This window comes from Strigops habroptila, chromosome W (genome assembly GCF_004027225.2).
Source record: "Strigops habroptila isolate Jane chromosome W, bStrHab1.2.pri, whole genome shotgun sequence".
NCBI lineage: Eukaryota > Metazoa > Chordata > Aves > Psittaciformes > Psittacidae > Strigops > Strigops habroptila.
In genome coordinates, this window is record NC_044301.2 from 17761779 (window position 1) to 17778541 (window position 16763).

At 44.4% G+C, this 16763-nt stretch overlaps 1 protein-coding gene and 1 long non-coding RNA gene across 4 annotated transcripts in view; both read left to right on the forward strand.

The window, feature by feature from the left end:
- LOC115619081 (E3 ubiquitin-protein ligase KCMF1-like) overlaps positions 1-16763 on the forward strand; it is a 118057-nt gene that overhangs the window by 29767 nt on the left and 71527 nt on the right. For 2 of the 3 annotated variants that reach the window (XM_030511110.1, XM_030511111.1), the window contains exons 1-2: positions 6632-6713; positions 8849-9016. In XM_030511110.1, the coding sequence (XP_030366970.1) occupies positions 6671-6713; positions 8849-9016 (211 nt within the window). In that variant the 5' untranslated portion in view covers positions 6632-6670. Of the gene's footprint in view, positions 1-6631; positions 6714-8848; positions 9017-16763 lie in introns of those variants that run through there. The other variant, XM_030511112.1, reaches the window with a different exon arrangement.
- The window catches only part of LOC115619082, a 12113-nt gene continuing 9879 nt past the window's right edge, over positions 14530-16763 (forward strand). Inside the window, exon 1 of the long non-coding RNA XR_003994913.1 lies at positions 14530-14740. This is a non-coding gene — a long non-coding RNA (uncharacterized LOC115619082). The remainder of the gene's footprint in view (positions 14741-16763) is intronic.

Genomic DNA, 16763 nt, shown 5'->3' on the forward strand with positions numbered 1-16763 from the left:
AACACATCAATAACCCTTGCATCTTTGCTGCTGCATGGATCGATCTACATTCACTACCTCCACCGAGATTCTTAGGGTGCTGTGTGCACTAGTACAGGGACATTTCAAGTGTGCTCCAGTGTACTCACCATGCCATCACGGAGCAGACTGAAGGACCTCGCTAACACACGGTCTCTCAATTGCTGGCATGCCACCCTACGGCTTACCTCTAGCTGAACCTGGTTTTGTCCCTTTCCCCTTTCAAATCTAGTTTAAAGCTCTTTCAGTGAGCCCTGTTGCTGTGGTTTAACCCCAGCTGGCAACTAAATATGCAGCTGCTCACTCACTCTCTCCCCTGAGTGGGATGGGGAGGAGAATCGGAACACGGTAAAGCCCATGGGTTAAGAACAGCTTAATAATTGAAATGAAGTAAAATAATAAAAATAATGGGTGTAATGATTTAAGCCCAGCTGGTAACTTAGAACCACACAGCCGCTCACTCACTCCCCCATCTTCTTCCCGCCTGCTCTAGGTGGGATGGGGAGGAGAATGGAAAGAATGTAACTCCCATGGGTTGAGATAAGAACAGTCAGTAACTAAGGTACCATACAAAACCACTACTGCTACCACCAATAATAATAATGATAAGGTGTCCTGGGTTCAGATGTAGCAGTCTTTTTTTTTTTTTTTTTTTTTTTTTTTTTTTTCTTCTCCTTCTTAGTAGCTGGTGCAGTGCTGTGTTTTCAACTTTAGCCTGAGAACAACGCTGATAACACCGATGTTTTTAGTTGTTGCTAAGTAATGTTTACTCCGACCAAGGACTTTTCAGTCTCATGCTCTGCCAGTGAGGAAGGGCACAAGAAGCCAGGAGGAAGCAGAGACAGGACACCTGACCCAAAGTAGCCAAAGGGTTCTTCCATCCCACAGCACATCATGCCCAGTATAGAAACTGGGGGGAGTCACCCGGAAGGGCAGATTGCTGCTTGGGTCAGGTTGGGTATCGGTCAGTGGGTGGTGAGCAATTGTATTGTGCATCACTTGTGTTTATGGGGGTTTTCCCCCTTCCTCTTTTTTGTATTCTCTCCCCTTGTTATTTCCCTTATGTCATGGTTTAAGCCCAGCTGGTAACTCAGAACCATGCAGCTGCTCGCTCGCTCCCCCCCTTCTTCCTCCCCCTGTTCCCCGAAGGATGAGGAGGAGAATGGAAAGAATGTAAACCCCATGAGTTGAGATAAGAACAGTCCAGTAACTAAGGTATAATACAAAACTACTACTACCACCACCAATAATAATGATAAGGGAAATAACAAGGGGAGAGAATACAATTGCTCACCACCCACCAACTGATACCCAGCCTGACCCAAGCAGCGATCTCTACATCCTGGGTAGCTCCCCCCAGTTTCTATACTTGGCATGATGTGCTGTGGTATGGAATATTCCTTTGGCTAGTTTGGGTCACGTGTCTTGTCTCTCCTACCTCCTGGTTTTGTCTTTATCCAAAGCAGGAATAACCCAGACTGTCTTCCCCAACAAATTCTTTATGTGCACCACAGGAACTTTATCCTCCTCTACAGGATGTAAAAGTTATGATTGGGCTGGGCCAGCCCTGCTGGCAGATCCCCTAGTGTTGACCAACCAGGTGGCTTTTGGTAAATGTGTATCCCAGTGTTTGAAAGTCCCACCACCCATTGCTCTCAGTGTAGTTTTTCACAGCCCATTGTACCGTTCGATTTTCCCAGAGGCTGGTGCATGGTAGTAGATGTGATATACCCACTCAATGCCATGCTCTTTGGCCCAAGTGTCTATGAGGTTGTTCCGGAAATGAGTCCCCTTGTCTGACTCAATTCTCTCTGGGGTGCTGTGTCGCCACAAGACTTGTTTCTCAAGGCCCAAGATAGTGTTCCGGGCAGTGGTGTGGGGCACAGCGTATGTTTCCATCCATCCGGTTGTTCTTCCACCATGGTAAGCACATGGCGCTTGCCTTGGGGGGTCGGTGGGAGTGTGATATAGTCAATCTGCCAGGCCTCCCCATACTTGTACTTCAGCCATTGTCCTCCATACCAGAGAGGCTTTAACTGCTTGACTTGCTTAATTGCAGCACATGTTTCACATTCGTGAATAACCTGGGCAATAGTGTCCATCGTTAAGTCCACCCCTCGATCACGAGCCCATCTATATGTTGCATCTCTGCCTTGATGGCCTGAGGTGTCATGGGCCCACCAGGCTGAAAATAATTCACCCTTATGTTGCCAATCTAAGTCCATCTGAGCCACTTCAAGCTTGTTGTGTAATTAGTGCTGCCCTCTTAGTCCATGTAGCATCGGTTGCATGATGCATAGAGGAGACCCTGCCTTTGAACATCCAGCCCTGCACAGGCAAGCGGGGTGCCAGGCGGAGCTGTGCTTCAGCGCCAGTCACTTCCGAAGGAGCTCGAACCCCTTCATAGCTGGCCAGTATCTCTTTTTAAGTGGGAGTATAGCCGGTCTCGGATCCTCTGTCTCCCCAACTCCAAAAGCCGAGAGGTTGACTTCGAGTCTCCCCTGGAGCTTTCTGCCAGAGGCTCCAGGTAGGACCATTCTCCCCGGCTGAGGTGTAAAGCACATTTTTCACATCTTGCCCTGTCGGGACTGGTCCAAGGGCTACTGCATGAACTATCTCTCATTTAATTTGTTCAAAGGCTTGTTGTTGCTCAGGGGCCCATTTGAAATTGTTCTTCTGGGTCACATGATATAGAGGGCTTACAGTCAGGCTGTAATAATATTAATGATAAGGGAAATAACAAGGGGAGAGAATATAAAACTAAAAAGGGAAGGGGAAAGAAAAAACAATAAACACAAGTGATGCACATTACAATTGCTCAGCACCTGCTGACTGATACCCAGCCCGACCCGAGCAATGATCTGCCCTTCTGGGTAACTCCCCCCAGTTTCTATACTGGGCGTGATGTGCTGTGGTATGGAATACCTCTTTGGTTAGTTTGGGTCAGGTGTCCTGTCTTTGCTTTCTCCTGGCTTCCTGTGCCCCTCTTCACTGACAGAGCATGAGAGACTGAGACATCCTTGATTAGAGTAAGCATTACTTAACACACCGATGGTTTAGTTGTTGCTGTCAACGTTGTTCTCGGACTAAAGGTAAAACACAGCACTGCACCAGCTGCCGTGAAGGAAATCAACTCTATCCTAGCTGAAACCAGGACAGAGGTTAACTCTTGTGCAAAGATTCTTTTCTCCCTTTGAGAAAGGTGTAACCCGTGTGTTGCCAGGAGGCCTGGTGTCATGTAGACCAACCTCTGGAAAAAAATTAAAAAAAACCCAAAACCAAACAAACAAAAACCCACAACAAAATTGTGTTGGTGATGTCAAGGTTGGATCCAGGTATTGATCTGCTTGGCTTTTCCTGTTTTTTTTCCTCATACTTCCTTGCAACTGGAAGGGTAGAGAACGCTACTTGTCCTCCTGATCCCTTAACCAGTCATTCTAAGGCCCTGAAATCTCTCTTGATTGCTCGCAGAGTTCTTATTGCAACTTTATTGTTGTGTACATGAAAAAGTAATAACAGAGAGTAATCATAGGGCTGTACCAGGGTAGGAAGGTTCTTGGTCGCATCTTTAACCTGGGCCTCAGGTAGGCAGCAGACTTTCCTAAGAAATTGGGCCTTCTGTTCCCCTCGCAAGAGCGTCTCCCATGACAATGACCTATCTTTTTTTCTTTATGGAAGTGGTTTTGACACATTGCATAGGCTGACTTAAACTTGGTGACTCCTCTGACCTACATGAACCATTGTTCTTGTCACTGTTTGGCTCCACTTGCAGATTCTTGTACCTATTATGCAGGGGAACCTGGGAAGGTGAGGTAGTCACAGAGGAGATGCATCTGCTGTGCCAGACAGGAACTTCTCACCATTCCCGCCATCCCTTAAGTCAGTGCATTCTGCCAGGTGGAGAGAGGATAGGAAGTCTTCTGTATCATGTGCTCTGTCTGCCTGATAGGCTTGTCCCATGGAAGGTAGGGTGTAGTTCCAGTAGTCTATCTCTCTTGGACTCTCTGATACTCCTCAACCTACTCACCTCCTCCCAGAGCTCTGTCACTAAGCAGAGGAGGTCCTCTACGTGGGCACACCTCCTAAAGGTGTATTCATTACTGCCATCCCATACCGGCATAAGAGTAGGCCACACCCTACAGCCTGACACCTGGGTAGCAGCATGTTTCCTATCGGAGCTCTGTCTGGGAAGCTGTGTCAGTCGTGGCAGGTGTAGAGTTTAGAGAGGCTGTGGTCTTCTGCCGGGTAGATACCATTGCTCCCCGGTCGGGCCGGCAGATTTACAGCACCCTTCCGCGCAAACCGGCACGCCACGCCCGCTTGGGGGCGGTTGCTCCTGGCCGTGTCCTTGTTTTGTCCGCTGCTGTCACGCGAGCTGCGGACTCCTGGCAGCTCTGCTCCCCCTGAGGTTTCCCTGGTTCAGGAACCCCCCCCGTGCACCACACTAGAGCGCTCCGCTGCAGATGGTTTTGGCACCGGAGCTGCTTGCCTTGGCGACCATAGACCATGTGGAGGGATGAGTTATTACTATCTACTTTGCAACTGGGTTTTATTCTGATTAAAATCTGTTATTTTTCTTGGATACACGTTCTGAGTAGAAAGTAATTATGACTTAATGTTTTCAAGTAAAGAGTACTTATTTGTTTATAATGGACATGTTTTCTTTAGCTGTTTTACATTGAAGTGTTGTTCCTACTTTGTTTAGTAGTTAAATGGAATTCAATATTTCCGTGCTTTTCCCATGAAATACTGAAATAGGATAGAGCCAGTCTTGGATAAGCCTGACAAAGGAAGCAAGTTATGCAAATTTTTTTCTCAAAACTGCTGTCCTTGAAATGCTATTCCTGAGGTCTTTTGATAAGCCTGAAGTCTTGTGTATCCTGTGTGAGCTGAATGTGAAATTACCAATGTTATTTTTACCTGCTCCTATTATCTTGATAGTCTGTAGTATTTGGGGAAGTCAAATGGAAAAATCTTTTACTGTTCCGAGAGAAAAGAAGTTATTTCTGCTTATTCAAGGCTACTATTTTTTTTTTGTTTAGATGTTCAAGTTATCTTATTAGATTTCACATCTGAAGTTTTGTTTGTAGTTTTAAAAATTAATCCCAGTGCAAGGTGGGATTTGAACCCTAATATTATTCAGCACTATTCTCTTCTTCTTGATGTTAGATCAGATGTTCATCTTAATCTGATACTTAGCTCCTCTTTTCTGTTTACTTTTATAAGGAGTTAGCCACATCATAGCATAAGAATAAATTATATTTGATTGGAAAAACATGAATAAATATGCAACTATATATATTTAATATGTTAGTATTAAGCATGTTGCATATAAAATGCTTGTGTAATAACTTATTCTCTGAAACTTTCAGCCATGGTAGAGGTGAAAAATGTGATTAAGTTGACATACCAGAATAGCGAGTCCAATGTGTTAAGGGAAAACAAGCTTGTATGATCAGTGCGGCCCACTTACTCCATGTAGCATCAGTTGCATGATGTGTAGAGGAGACCCTGCCTTTGAACATCCAACCCAGCACAGGCAACCGGGGTGCCAGGAGGAGCTGTGCTTCAGTGCCAATCACTTCTGAAGCAGCTTGAACCCCTTCATAGGCTGCCAGTATCTCTTTTTCAGTGGGAGTGTAGCTGGCCTTGGATCCTCTGTATCCCCAACTCCAAAAGACAAGGGGTCGACCTCGAGTCTCCCCTGGAGCTTTCTGCCAGAGGCTCCAGGTAGGACCATTCTCCCCGGCTGAGGTGTAAAGCACATTTTTCACATCTGGCCCTGTCGGGACTGGTCCAAGGGCTACTGCATGAACTATCTCTCATTTAATTTGTTCAAAAGCTTGTTGTTGCTCAGGGCCCCATTTGAAATCATTCTTCCGGGTCACGTGATAGAGAGGGCTTACAATCAAACTGTAATTTGGGATGTGCATTCTCCAGAACACCTAAGTGTCCTGGGTTCAGCTACAGCAGTCATTTTTTCTCCTTAGTAGCTGGTGCAGTGCTGTGTTTTTAACTTTCAGCCTGGGAACAATGCTGATAACACCGATGTTTTTAGTTGTTGCTAAGTAATGTTTACTCTGATCAAGGACTTTCTCAGTCTCATGCTTTGCCAGGGAGGAGGGGAAGCCGGGAGGAAGCAGAGACAGGACACCTGACCCAAACTGGCCAAAGCGGTATTCCATCCCACAGCACGTCATGCCCAGTATATAAATTGGGGGGAGTTACCTGGAAGGCCCAGATCACTGCTCGGGTTGGGCTGGGTATCGGTTGGCGGGTGGTGAGCAATTGTATTCTCTCCCCTTGTTATTTCCATTATTATTATTGGTGGTAGTAGTAGTAGTTTTGTATTGTACCTTAGTTGCTGGACTGTTCTTATCTCAACCTGTGGGAGTTACATTCTTTCGATTCTCCTTCCCATCCCTCCTGGAGTGGGGGGAGGATGAAGGGGGGGAGTGAGTGAGCAGCTGCATGGTTCTGAGTTACCGGCTGGGCTTAAACCACAACACTGAGAAAGCTTGTGTTTCTTTCTTATTAGTTGGTGGAGCCATTGCTGTTATTTTGTTGATCATGTCTGTGGGCATGTGATGATTTCCATCTTATTCCCCAAAATTGGATCTCCTATGCAGGTCCCTTGACCTTACTTTGTTTTATGGCAAAACCAGTTCCCACCAGATGGCTCCTGATGGACAAAGGCAACGACAATACTGAGTGCGCATACTAGATTAGTTTCATGACCAGTGATTCTGTCATATCATAACCCAATACTAGAAAGTACAGCGAAATAACCTTATCCCAAGCCCAATGAATAAACATCAGCATAGAGAGCACATATGACAAGAACAGCATTACATAGCATACCAGTGAGCACATGCACATGAATTCTGAGAACGAATGAAGGAACATTATGACCAACAACTGTTACGATACAATGAATGCTTACAACAAATTTGTTTTAACATACCCTGGTCAGATCTGTCATTATCTCAACCCTTCGTGCCCCACGTTGGGCACCAAAAAGGACTGTTGTCACTTAAATTCAGCTGGCAACTAAGTACCACGCAGCCGCTCACTCACTCCCATCCCCCACCCCCTTGCTGGGTGGGATGGGGAGGAGAATGGTAAAACCCATGGGTTGGGATAGGAACAGTTTAATAATTGAAATTAAGTAAGATATAACAATAATAGAAATAATAACAACATCGATAATAGGAAAAAAAAAACAAAATAAGGAGAAATTATAATTAAAAATAAAAACCCACAAGTGATGCACAATACAATTGCTCACTACCCGCTGACCAATGCTCAGCCCATCCGTGAGCAGCAAAATGGTCCCTACTGGGTAACTCCCCCCAGTTTCTGTACTGGGCATGACGTGCTGTGGGATGGAATACCCCTTTGGCTAGTTTGGGTCAGGTGTCCGGTCTCTGCTTTCTCCCGGCTTCCCGTGCCCATCCTCACTGGCAGAGCATGAGAGAATGAAAAGTCCTTGATCGGGGTAAGTACTACTTAGCAACAACTAAAACATCGGTGTGTTATCAGTGTTGTTCTCAGACTAAAGCTGAAAACACAGCACTGCACCAGCCTACTAGGAAGAAAAATAACTCGATCGCAGCGAACCCAGGACAGAGGCAAACTTCTAAATTTTTAATTAACACAGTGTATAGGTTTAAAAAAAAAAAAAAAAAAAGAGCTGAACTTATGAGGCTTTTTTTCCTTGATGCTTTCCTCTCCTGTTACATTAAAAGTATATGAAAGTAGTGTGTTATGCCACCTGCTGTCATGTTGTCAAAATGAAAACATGGTAATTTGGAGTGATATGAAGAAATACTAGCTTGGAGAGATGTTGAAAGATTACTCTCTGTGTAATTTAATTTTATTCTCTGTACCTGATGCTACAAGTAGTAGTGCTGCCTTGTGTTAATACCAGATTTTTATCTGATCATAGAATTTATAGTTAGGAAATGATCATTGGGATATTTGTAGTTTTGAGACCTTTTTGATCTTTTTCTACTAATCCTCTTGGAGTCAGTGTCGGCGCTTTCTTCCAGTAACATTATTTCTATAATGTTTTCTGTATTTGCACTGAAGTATGAAAAGCTTATTTAAATTGATCCTGAAAGAGGACTTCAATCAAAATATTATATGTGTTGTACGCACTAGTTATTTTCATGAAGGCCCTTAATTTACTACTGCAAGTTTTCATGGGCCTTTACAGATGAAATGATAATGTTTCCTTTGCCCTCATCTAAATTAACAGCAGAGACCTGAAATGACAGAGAAAATTGCAAAAACCTTTAGAAGATAATGCTCCCAGATATGTATACATTATGAAAAATGGTTGTGGTATTCTTCAGCATTGAACTAAGAGAAAATATAAAAATAAACACAAAAGCCAGGGAGGGATGGTGTTATGTGGGGGTGGTGTGTGTTTTTGTGTGGCTTGTGGGATGGTCTGCTGTAGGCTTTTTCTTTCTTTGCTTGTTTTCACAAAACTTCCAGATGAACCACTGTACTATTTAACCTTGAGAGTGTTTTGAACCAAGCTGCAGAACAGGGGGGAAAAAAGTGATTAGAAGAATTTATAGCCTAACTAATTGTCGTTTTGAATTCTTGAATGGTTTTTATTTTACTTTGAGTTTGACTTTTACTTTGGATGATTACTGCCTTTTAAAAGATATGAAATGCTTAAAATTGAGTTGTCTTGTGCACCACCTGCATAAGAGCTCGGCCGAATTCCTTTTGTTATTGGGGGGCGATAGCAACAAATCTGTATCATTAAAAGAATGTGAAATTATTGTTGTTTTCAAGCAGTTTTCTTTGTTCATAGGTGTCAGCTGTGATGCATGTTTAAAAGGAAATTTTCGAGGTCGCAGATACAAGTGTTTAATTTGCTACGATTATGATTTGTGTGCAACTTGTTATGAAAGTGGTGCAACAACGACGAGGCATACAACTGACCATCCAATGCAGTGCATACTAACAAGAGTAGATTTTGGTAAGTAATAATTTAATTCATATTAGGGCTGTTTGCAATAGTTAAAAACTTGTATTTTTGTTTCACTACTAAGGATTTTTTTCCTCAAATAGCATGCTAAAAATTATAACAAGTTCCTATATCTGTGGTAAAAAGCTTGTTATCACTGGTTCTAGCACATGAAATCTGCTTTACTCTTTTGGGTTAATGGTTTGGCACACAGCAAATTATCAGACTATTAGAAATATATCTGATAAAAAGGACTACTCCTAAAATAACTTCCAATTCAAAAGGTGCAACAAAACTACATGCACCCCCTCACCCCCAATATGTTTTCCCAGAAGGTACCATGGTGAAGAAGAGAAATAGTGGTGAGAGTTTAGGGAAAATGTTTTCTAGTTACATCAGATGTTAATGCAGCAGGGGTGCTAGGCTGTATTGAATGTGGAAGACTAGCGGCAAGGGCTAGGAAGTAGTCCTCTTAGTTGCTGTTTTATCTTCCCCGAGTCAATTCTCTCACATAGAATAGTTAGGGTTAGAAAGGACCTTGAGATCATCTAGTTCCAACCCCCCTGCCGCAGGCAGGGACACCACACACTAGACCATGTCACCTAAGACTCCATCCAACCTGGCCTTGAACACTGCCAGGGATGGAGCATTCACAACCTCCCTGGGCAACCTGTTCCAGTGCCTTACCACCTTCACAGGAAAGAACTTCTACCTTATATCTGACCTAAACTTCTCCCGTTTAAGTTTGAACCTGTTTCCCCGTGTTCTATCACTACAGTCCCTAATGAAGAGTCCCTCTCCAGCATCCTCATAGGCCCCCTTCAGATACTGGCAGGCTGCTATGAGGTCTCCATGCAGCCTTCTCTTCTCCAGGCTGAACAGCCCCAACTTTCTCAGACTTAGTGTTGTCGGCAAACTTGCTGAGGGTGCATCAATCCCACTGTCCATGTCGCCAACAAAGATGTTGAACAAGATCGGTCCCAACACCGACCCCTGAGGCACACCACTTGTTACCGGTCTCCGAGTGGACATTGAGCCGTTGACCACAACTCTTTGTGTGCAGCCATCCAGCCAATTCTTTATCCACCGAGTGGTCCATCCATCAAATTGATGTCTCTCCAATTTAGAGACAAGGATGTTGTGCAGGACAGTGTCGAACGCTTTGCACAAGTCCAGGTAGATGACGTCAACTGCTTTGCCCCTATCCATCAGTTCCGTAGCCCCATCATAGAAGGCCACCAAATTGGTCAGGCAGGATTTGCCCTTAGTGAAGCCATGTTGGCTGTCACCAACCACCTCGTTGTTTTTCATGTGCCTTAGCATGCTTTCCAGGAGAATCTGCTCCAAGATTTTGCCAGGCACAGAGGTGAGACTGACTGGTCTGTAGTTCCCTGGGTCTTCCACCTTCCCCTTCTTGAAAATGGGGGTTATATTTCCCTTTTTCCAGTTGTCGGGAACTTCACCTGACTGCCCTGATGGACATCATATTTATAACTCCAGTGTTGTAATTCAGGAATTACTTCCATAGCAAATCTTTGCATTAAGATGTTGACATTGGATGCTTATTTCTTTTTATACCTGTTCTAAGCCCACAAGGCTAATGTTTTAGTAAAAACTGTTTGTAGTGATTCAAACTATATTGTTTTGAAAATTTTCATGTCTTTTTTTTTTTTAATTTTTTTTTTTTTTTAGTTTTTTTAACTTTTTTGATTAAAAAAGCATTGAATATACACATTATGCTTCTTCCTATATGCATTTAAAGTTTAGAACAGCTGAATATACCTATATACAGCTTCTTTCTCGGAGTTCTCTTTGAATATACACATTATGCTTCTTCCTATATGCATTTAAAGTTTAGAACAGCTGAATATACCTATATACAGCTTCTTTCTCGGAGTTCTCTTTGAGCAGAGAAGTATCTATTTCATTCTTGTGTAATTCTCAAGTACCTGCTTGCCCTAAGCTTGCCTTGTAATAACTTTTAAAGCTGTGCTCTGAGAATCCAGAGTTTGGAAAGAATTTTAAGTATACAAATATATTTTTGAAAGTCATATCACTTAAGTTTCTAGATATTTCTTCTTGGGCTTTGCTTTTTTGCTGAATTCATGAGGTAAAAATATTTGTGTAACAGTATGTATTAATTCAATGTTCTGGTCACTATTTGAGATATATGGTTCAAACTTAATTGTCCCCTGATGACAGTTATTCTTATATATTACATATAGGGTTAAAAGGCAGCATCTTCATAAATATTAAGTGTACATGATTCATAGGGAAAAGAGGACTGATGTATGCTTACTACGGAGCCATAAGTTAACATTCAGTGCTAAAGGTTTGAATGTAATGCAATGGGAAAATTTATTGCAAGTCATTTAACTTTTAAAAAGTCCTTCCAATCAATTTTGTGAATGTTCTGAGCATCTAGAAAACACTTTGTTTCTTGGAAACCTCAATATTTTTATTTGAAAGCCTCTAAGTAAACACAACTTTGGATTAGGGTGTGTTACTCATGTAATTTTAAAACCCACAAGGGATACACATAGACAAGTAGAGGCTTATCTGAACAGGGAGCGTTCCCCAAGCAACTGGCCCTGTATCAAACCTGTACCTGGCAGTGCGGATGATTTAAGCAGGCAAAATCAATCAGCCCAGCTGATTCCAACAGATGAGCATATATATTCCCAGCAGGCAGGCATGCGGCAGCATGGTGACCACCCAGCAAAAAGCAGTGTCCTCTACTTCTCCTGAGCTTCTAATACCTGGTAGAAGCAATGCAGCCACACAGACAGAGCTCTTGTTCAAGCATGTGACCACCCAGATTTCTGGCTGTGTGAAGGGATATTCCTAGAGGTGAAAGTGACTGCAAACAAGCCTGTGGGAGGTGTGACCAGATTGATGAACTACTCTGCTTGGTGGCTGAGCTACAGGAGGAGGTGAACAGACAGAGAAGTATTCAAGAATCTGAGAGGGAGATCGATCAATGGAGCTGTACTCTGCCATCTATGATGCATAGAAGCCAACACAGTGTGGCCACTATGGAGGCAGGTCCTGGATCCGCTTTGTGCCAGGAAGAAGGCAGTGTCACAAGGGATAGGGAGGGGTGGAAGAAGGTTACAGTATGGAGCAGTAAGAGAAACCCTTCCTTACCCTCTAAGTTACCCTCTTGGCTACCTTGGGTACAAGGCCCTGGCTTTGGTAGATGAAGCACATAATGAGAAAGAGGAGGAACCTGTGCAAGCAGTCTTGCCATGGTCAGTGAGACCAACCTCACACAGCAAAACCTGCATGAAAACCAGTGCTGAGAAGAAACGACGACAAGTTATGGTCATCGGTGATTCCCTCCTGTGCAGAATGGAAGCACCTGTTTACAGACCAGACCCTCTTTTCAGGGAAGTTTGCTGCCTGGGGCCCAAATTAGAAACATCACCACAAGACTGAAGGTTGAGCTAGGCTCTTCAAACTATCTATTCCTGCTCTTTCATGTGGGTAGAAATGATGTTGCAACAAAAAGTCTGAGGTCAATCAAAAGAGACTTCAGAGCCCTGGGAAGAATGATAAAATATTCAGGAACACAGGTAGTGTTTTCCTCAATCTTCCCCGTAATGGGGGGTGACTTTGGAAGAAACGGGCACGCTCAGGATATCAGTGCTTGGCTCCAGGACTGGTGCCTACACCAAAACTTTGGGTTTTTAAACTGTGGAAGAGTCTTTGAGTGACAAGGTATGCTGGGGCCTGACAGAACCCTTGTCCTTATGGGAGATATCAACTTGCCAGACATGAACTGGGAATACCATACTGCTGTGATGAGCAGGGCTTGGAAATTCTTGAAGTTTGTAGGAGATAACTTCTTGTCACAGGTACTCAGTAACCAACTAGGAAAGATGCCCTTGTAGACTTGTTATTTATGAATAGGGAAGAACTTGTGGGGGATGTGATAATAGGTGGCTGTCTTGGCCACAGTGATCACAAAATGGTTGAGTTTAATCTTCTTGGTGTAATGAGAGAAAAGGACAGCAGAGTTGCTACCCTGGACTTCAGGGGAGTAAACTAAGCTACTCAGGGAGCTACTTAGCAGTGTCCCCTGGGAATCTGCTTTTCAGGGCTTAGGAGTCCACGAGTGCTGGTCAGTCTTTAAGAACCACCTTTTAGAAGCACAGAAGCAGGCAATTCCAGTGTGTCACAAGTCAAGCAAGCGGGGCAGGAGTCTACCTTGGCTGAACAGGGAACTCGCGGAGCTCAAGAGGAAAAAGAAATTATATGATCTCTGGAAGCAAGGTCAGGCTTTGCAGGAAGATTACAGAGCCATGGTTCATATATGCAGGGAGAAGACATGAAAGGCCAAAGCTCAACTAGAGTTGAAACTGGCCAGTGTTGGGTCAGACAACAAGAAAGGCTTTTTTAAGTATGTTAACAGCGAAAAGAGGTCTAAAGAAAACATTAGACCAATACTTGTTGAATATGGTCACCTGACAAGTAGGGATGGAAAAAAAAAAAGCAGAGGCATTCAATGCTTTTTTTACCTCAGTCTTTAATAATGCTGATAGATCTTGGGCTGCCCAGTCCCCTGAGTTGAAGGACTATGAGTGTGGGAGCAGTGACTTTCCATTTGTGGATAATGAAATTGTAAGGGACCAGCTGTATCAGATGAATGTTATTATGTCCATGGGGATTCATCCCAGAGTTCTGAAGGAGCTAGCAGATGTTATGGCAGGACCCCTCTTGATCATCTACCAAAGGTCTTGGGAGTCTGGGGAGGTCTCTGCTGACTGGAAGCTAGCCAGTGTTATTCCAATCTACAAAAAGGGCATGAAGGAAGACCCTGGAAACTACAGACCTGTTCGTATAGCCTTGGTACCTGGAAAAATTATGGAGAAGATCATACTGGGTGCTATCGAAAGCCATTTAAAGGACAATACAATCATCAGGCACAGCCAACATGGGTTCACAAAGGGAAAGTCCTGTTTAACTAATATCCTTCTATGATAGGGTCACCTGGATGAAGGGAAGGCAGTGGATGTAGTTTTTCTGGATTTTAGTAAGGCTTTTGTTACTGTCCCTCACAGCATCCTTCTGGACAAGTTGTCCAACTGTGAGATGAGCCGGTTCACGGTGCACTGGATGAAGAACTGGCTGAAGGGCAGGCCTCAAAGAGTTGTAGAGAATGGGGCTACATCTGGCTGGCCACTGGTCACTAGCGGTGTTCCTCAGGGCTCAATCGTAGGGCCAGTTTGGTTTAATATATTTATCAATGATCTGGATGCAGGAGTTCAATGCACCACTAGCAAGCTTGCTGATGATATCAAACTGGGAGGTGCTGTTGATGCTCTTGAGGGACAAGAGGCCTTGCAGAGGGATCTAGATAGATTGGAACATTGAGCTATGATTAATAGGATAAAATTGAACAAGTCAAAATGCTGAATTCTGCATCTGGAATGGAGTAATGCTGGGCACAAGTACGGACTGGGAGTGGCTGGAGAGCAGCTCTGCAGAGGGATCTGGGGGTGCTGGTTGACAGCAGGTTCAGTATGAGTCAGCAGTGTGCCCTGGCAACTAAGAGGGCAAACGATTCTGAGATGTATCACACACAGCATAACCAGCTGGTCAAAGTAGATGATTATCCAGCTGTGTTTAGCATTTGTGTACCCTCACCTTTCGTTCTGTGCACAGTTGTGGCCCCAAAAATCTCAGGAGGATATTAAGGTCCTTGAATATATCCAGAGGAGGGCAACAAAGGTGGTGTGTCATGGTTAAAGCCCAGCCGGTAATTTGGGACCATGCAGCTGCTCGCTCGCTCCCCCCATTCTACCTTCCCCCGCTCCCGGAGGGATGGGGAGGAGAATGGAAAGAATGTAAACCCCACGGGTTGAAATAAGAGCAGTTCAGTAACTAAGGTATAATACAAAACCACTACTACTACCACTAATAACAATAATAAGGGAAATAACAAGGGGAGAGGATACAATTGCTCACCACCTGCTGACCGATACCCAGCCCGAGCCGAGCAGCGATCTGGGCCTTGCGGATAACTCCTCCCATTTTATATACTGCGCATTATGTGCTGTGGGATGGAATACCCCTTTGGCCAGTTTGGGTCAGGTGTCCTGTCTCTGCTTCCTCCCGGCTCCCTGGGCCCCTCCTCCCTGGCAGAGCATGAGACTGAGAAAGTCCTTGGTCAGAGTAAACATTACTTAGCAACAGCTAAAAACATCAGTGTTATCAGCGTTGTTCCCAGGCTGAAAGTCAAAAACGCAGCACTGCACCAGCTACTAAGAAGGAGAAAAAATGACTGCTATAGCTGAACCCAGGCCAGTATCCACCCCTTACTTCATACCATTCACGTCATGCTCAGATCCCACATTTTTCAATATACCATTGCTTTTGTCTCATATATACATATATATATACACACCCACACACACCTACAAAGAGAGAGATGATATTCCTTAGTCCATGGGCCAATACCTATAAAGCTGCTGAATTCATCCAGTCCATGATGTTAGGCTCCATCTGTTGTAACAGTCTTTCAGGGCAGGAGGGACGGTGTGTGGTGTTGGATTGTTCCCTGCTGATGACACCGCCGAACTCGTCTGGTCACTGCTGAGCTCATCTGGTTTCATCAAAATTAATTCTCTGTTGGGGTGACGATTGGAGGGAACTCAGGGTCAGTTGATGGTGACATGAAGATATCTAGCTGGTGGGCTATAAAAGTGTTATAGAGCAGGCAACAGCATACATTTGAGTTCATTGGCTGTTTTCCCCCAAAATTAAATTGCCTTGAGGTACACATCGGACTTCCCCATCTTCCCGCATTACCCACCAAGTATATCCAGGTCCCTGAGCAAAACCAATCCCACGAGTCAGGTTGCCTTTACCTGAAGCAGGCATAACCCAGACTGTCTTCCCCAACAAATTCTTTATGTGCACCACAGGAACTTTATCCTCCTCTACAGGATGTAAAAGTTGTGACTGGGCTGGGCCAGCCCTGTTGGCAGATCCCCTAGTGTTGACCAACCAGGTGGCTTTTGGTAAATGTGTATCCCAGTGTTTGAAAGTCCCACCACCCATTGCTCTCAGTGTAGTTTTTCACAGCCCATTGTACCATTCGATTTTCCCAGAGGCTGGTGCATGGTAGGGGATGTGATATACCCACTTGATGCCATGCTTTTTGGCCCAAGTGTCTATGAGGTTGTTCCGGCAATGAGTCCCATTGTCTGACTCAATTCTCTCTGGGGTGCCGTGTTGCCACAAGACTTGTTTCTCAAGGCTCAGGATAGTGTTCTGGGCAGTCGCATGGGGCACAGCGTATTATTTCCAGCCATCCGGTGGTTGCTTCCACCATGGTAAGCACATGGCGCTTGCCTTGGTGGGTCGGTGGGAGCGTGATATAGTCAGTCTGCCAGGCCTCCCCATACTTGTACTTCAGCCATCGTCCTCCATACCAGAGAGGCTTTAACCCCTTGGCTTGCTTAATTGCAGCACATGTTTCACATTCGTGAATAACCTGGGCAATAGTGTCCATCGTTAAGTCCACCCCTCGATCACGAGCCCATCTATATATTGCATCTCTGCCTTGATGGCCTGAGGTGTCATGGGCCCACCAGGCTAAAAATAATTCACCCTTATGTTGCCAATCTAAGTCCGTCTGAGCCACTTCAATCTTAGCAGCTTTATCCACTTGTTGGTTGTTCTGGTGTTCCTCAGTGGCCCGACTCTTGGGTACATGAGCATCTACGTGGCGTACCTTCACCACCCAGGTTCT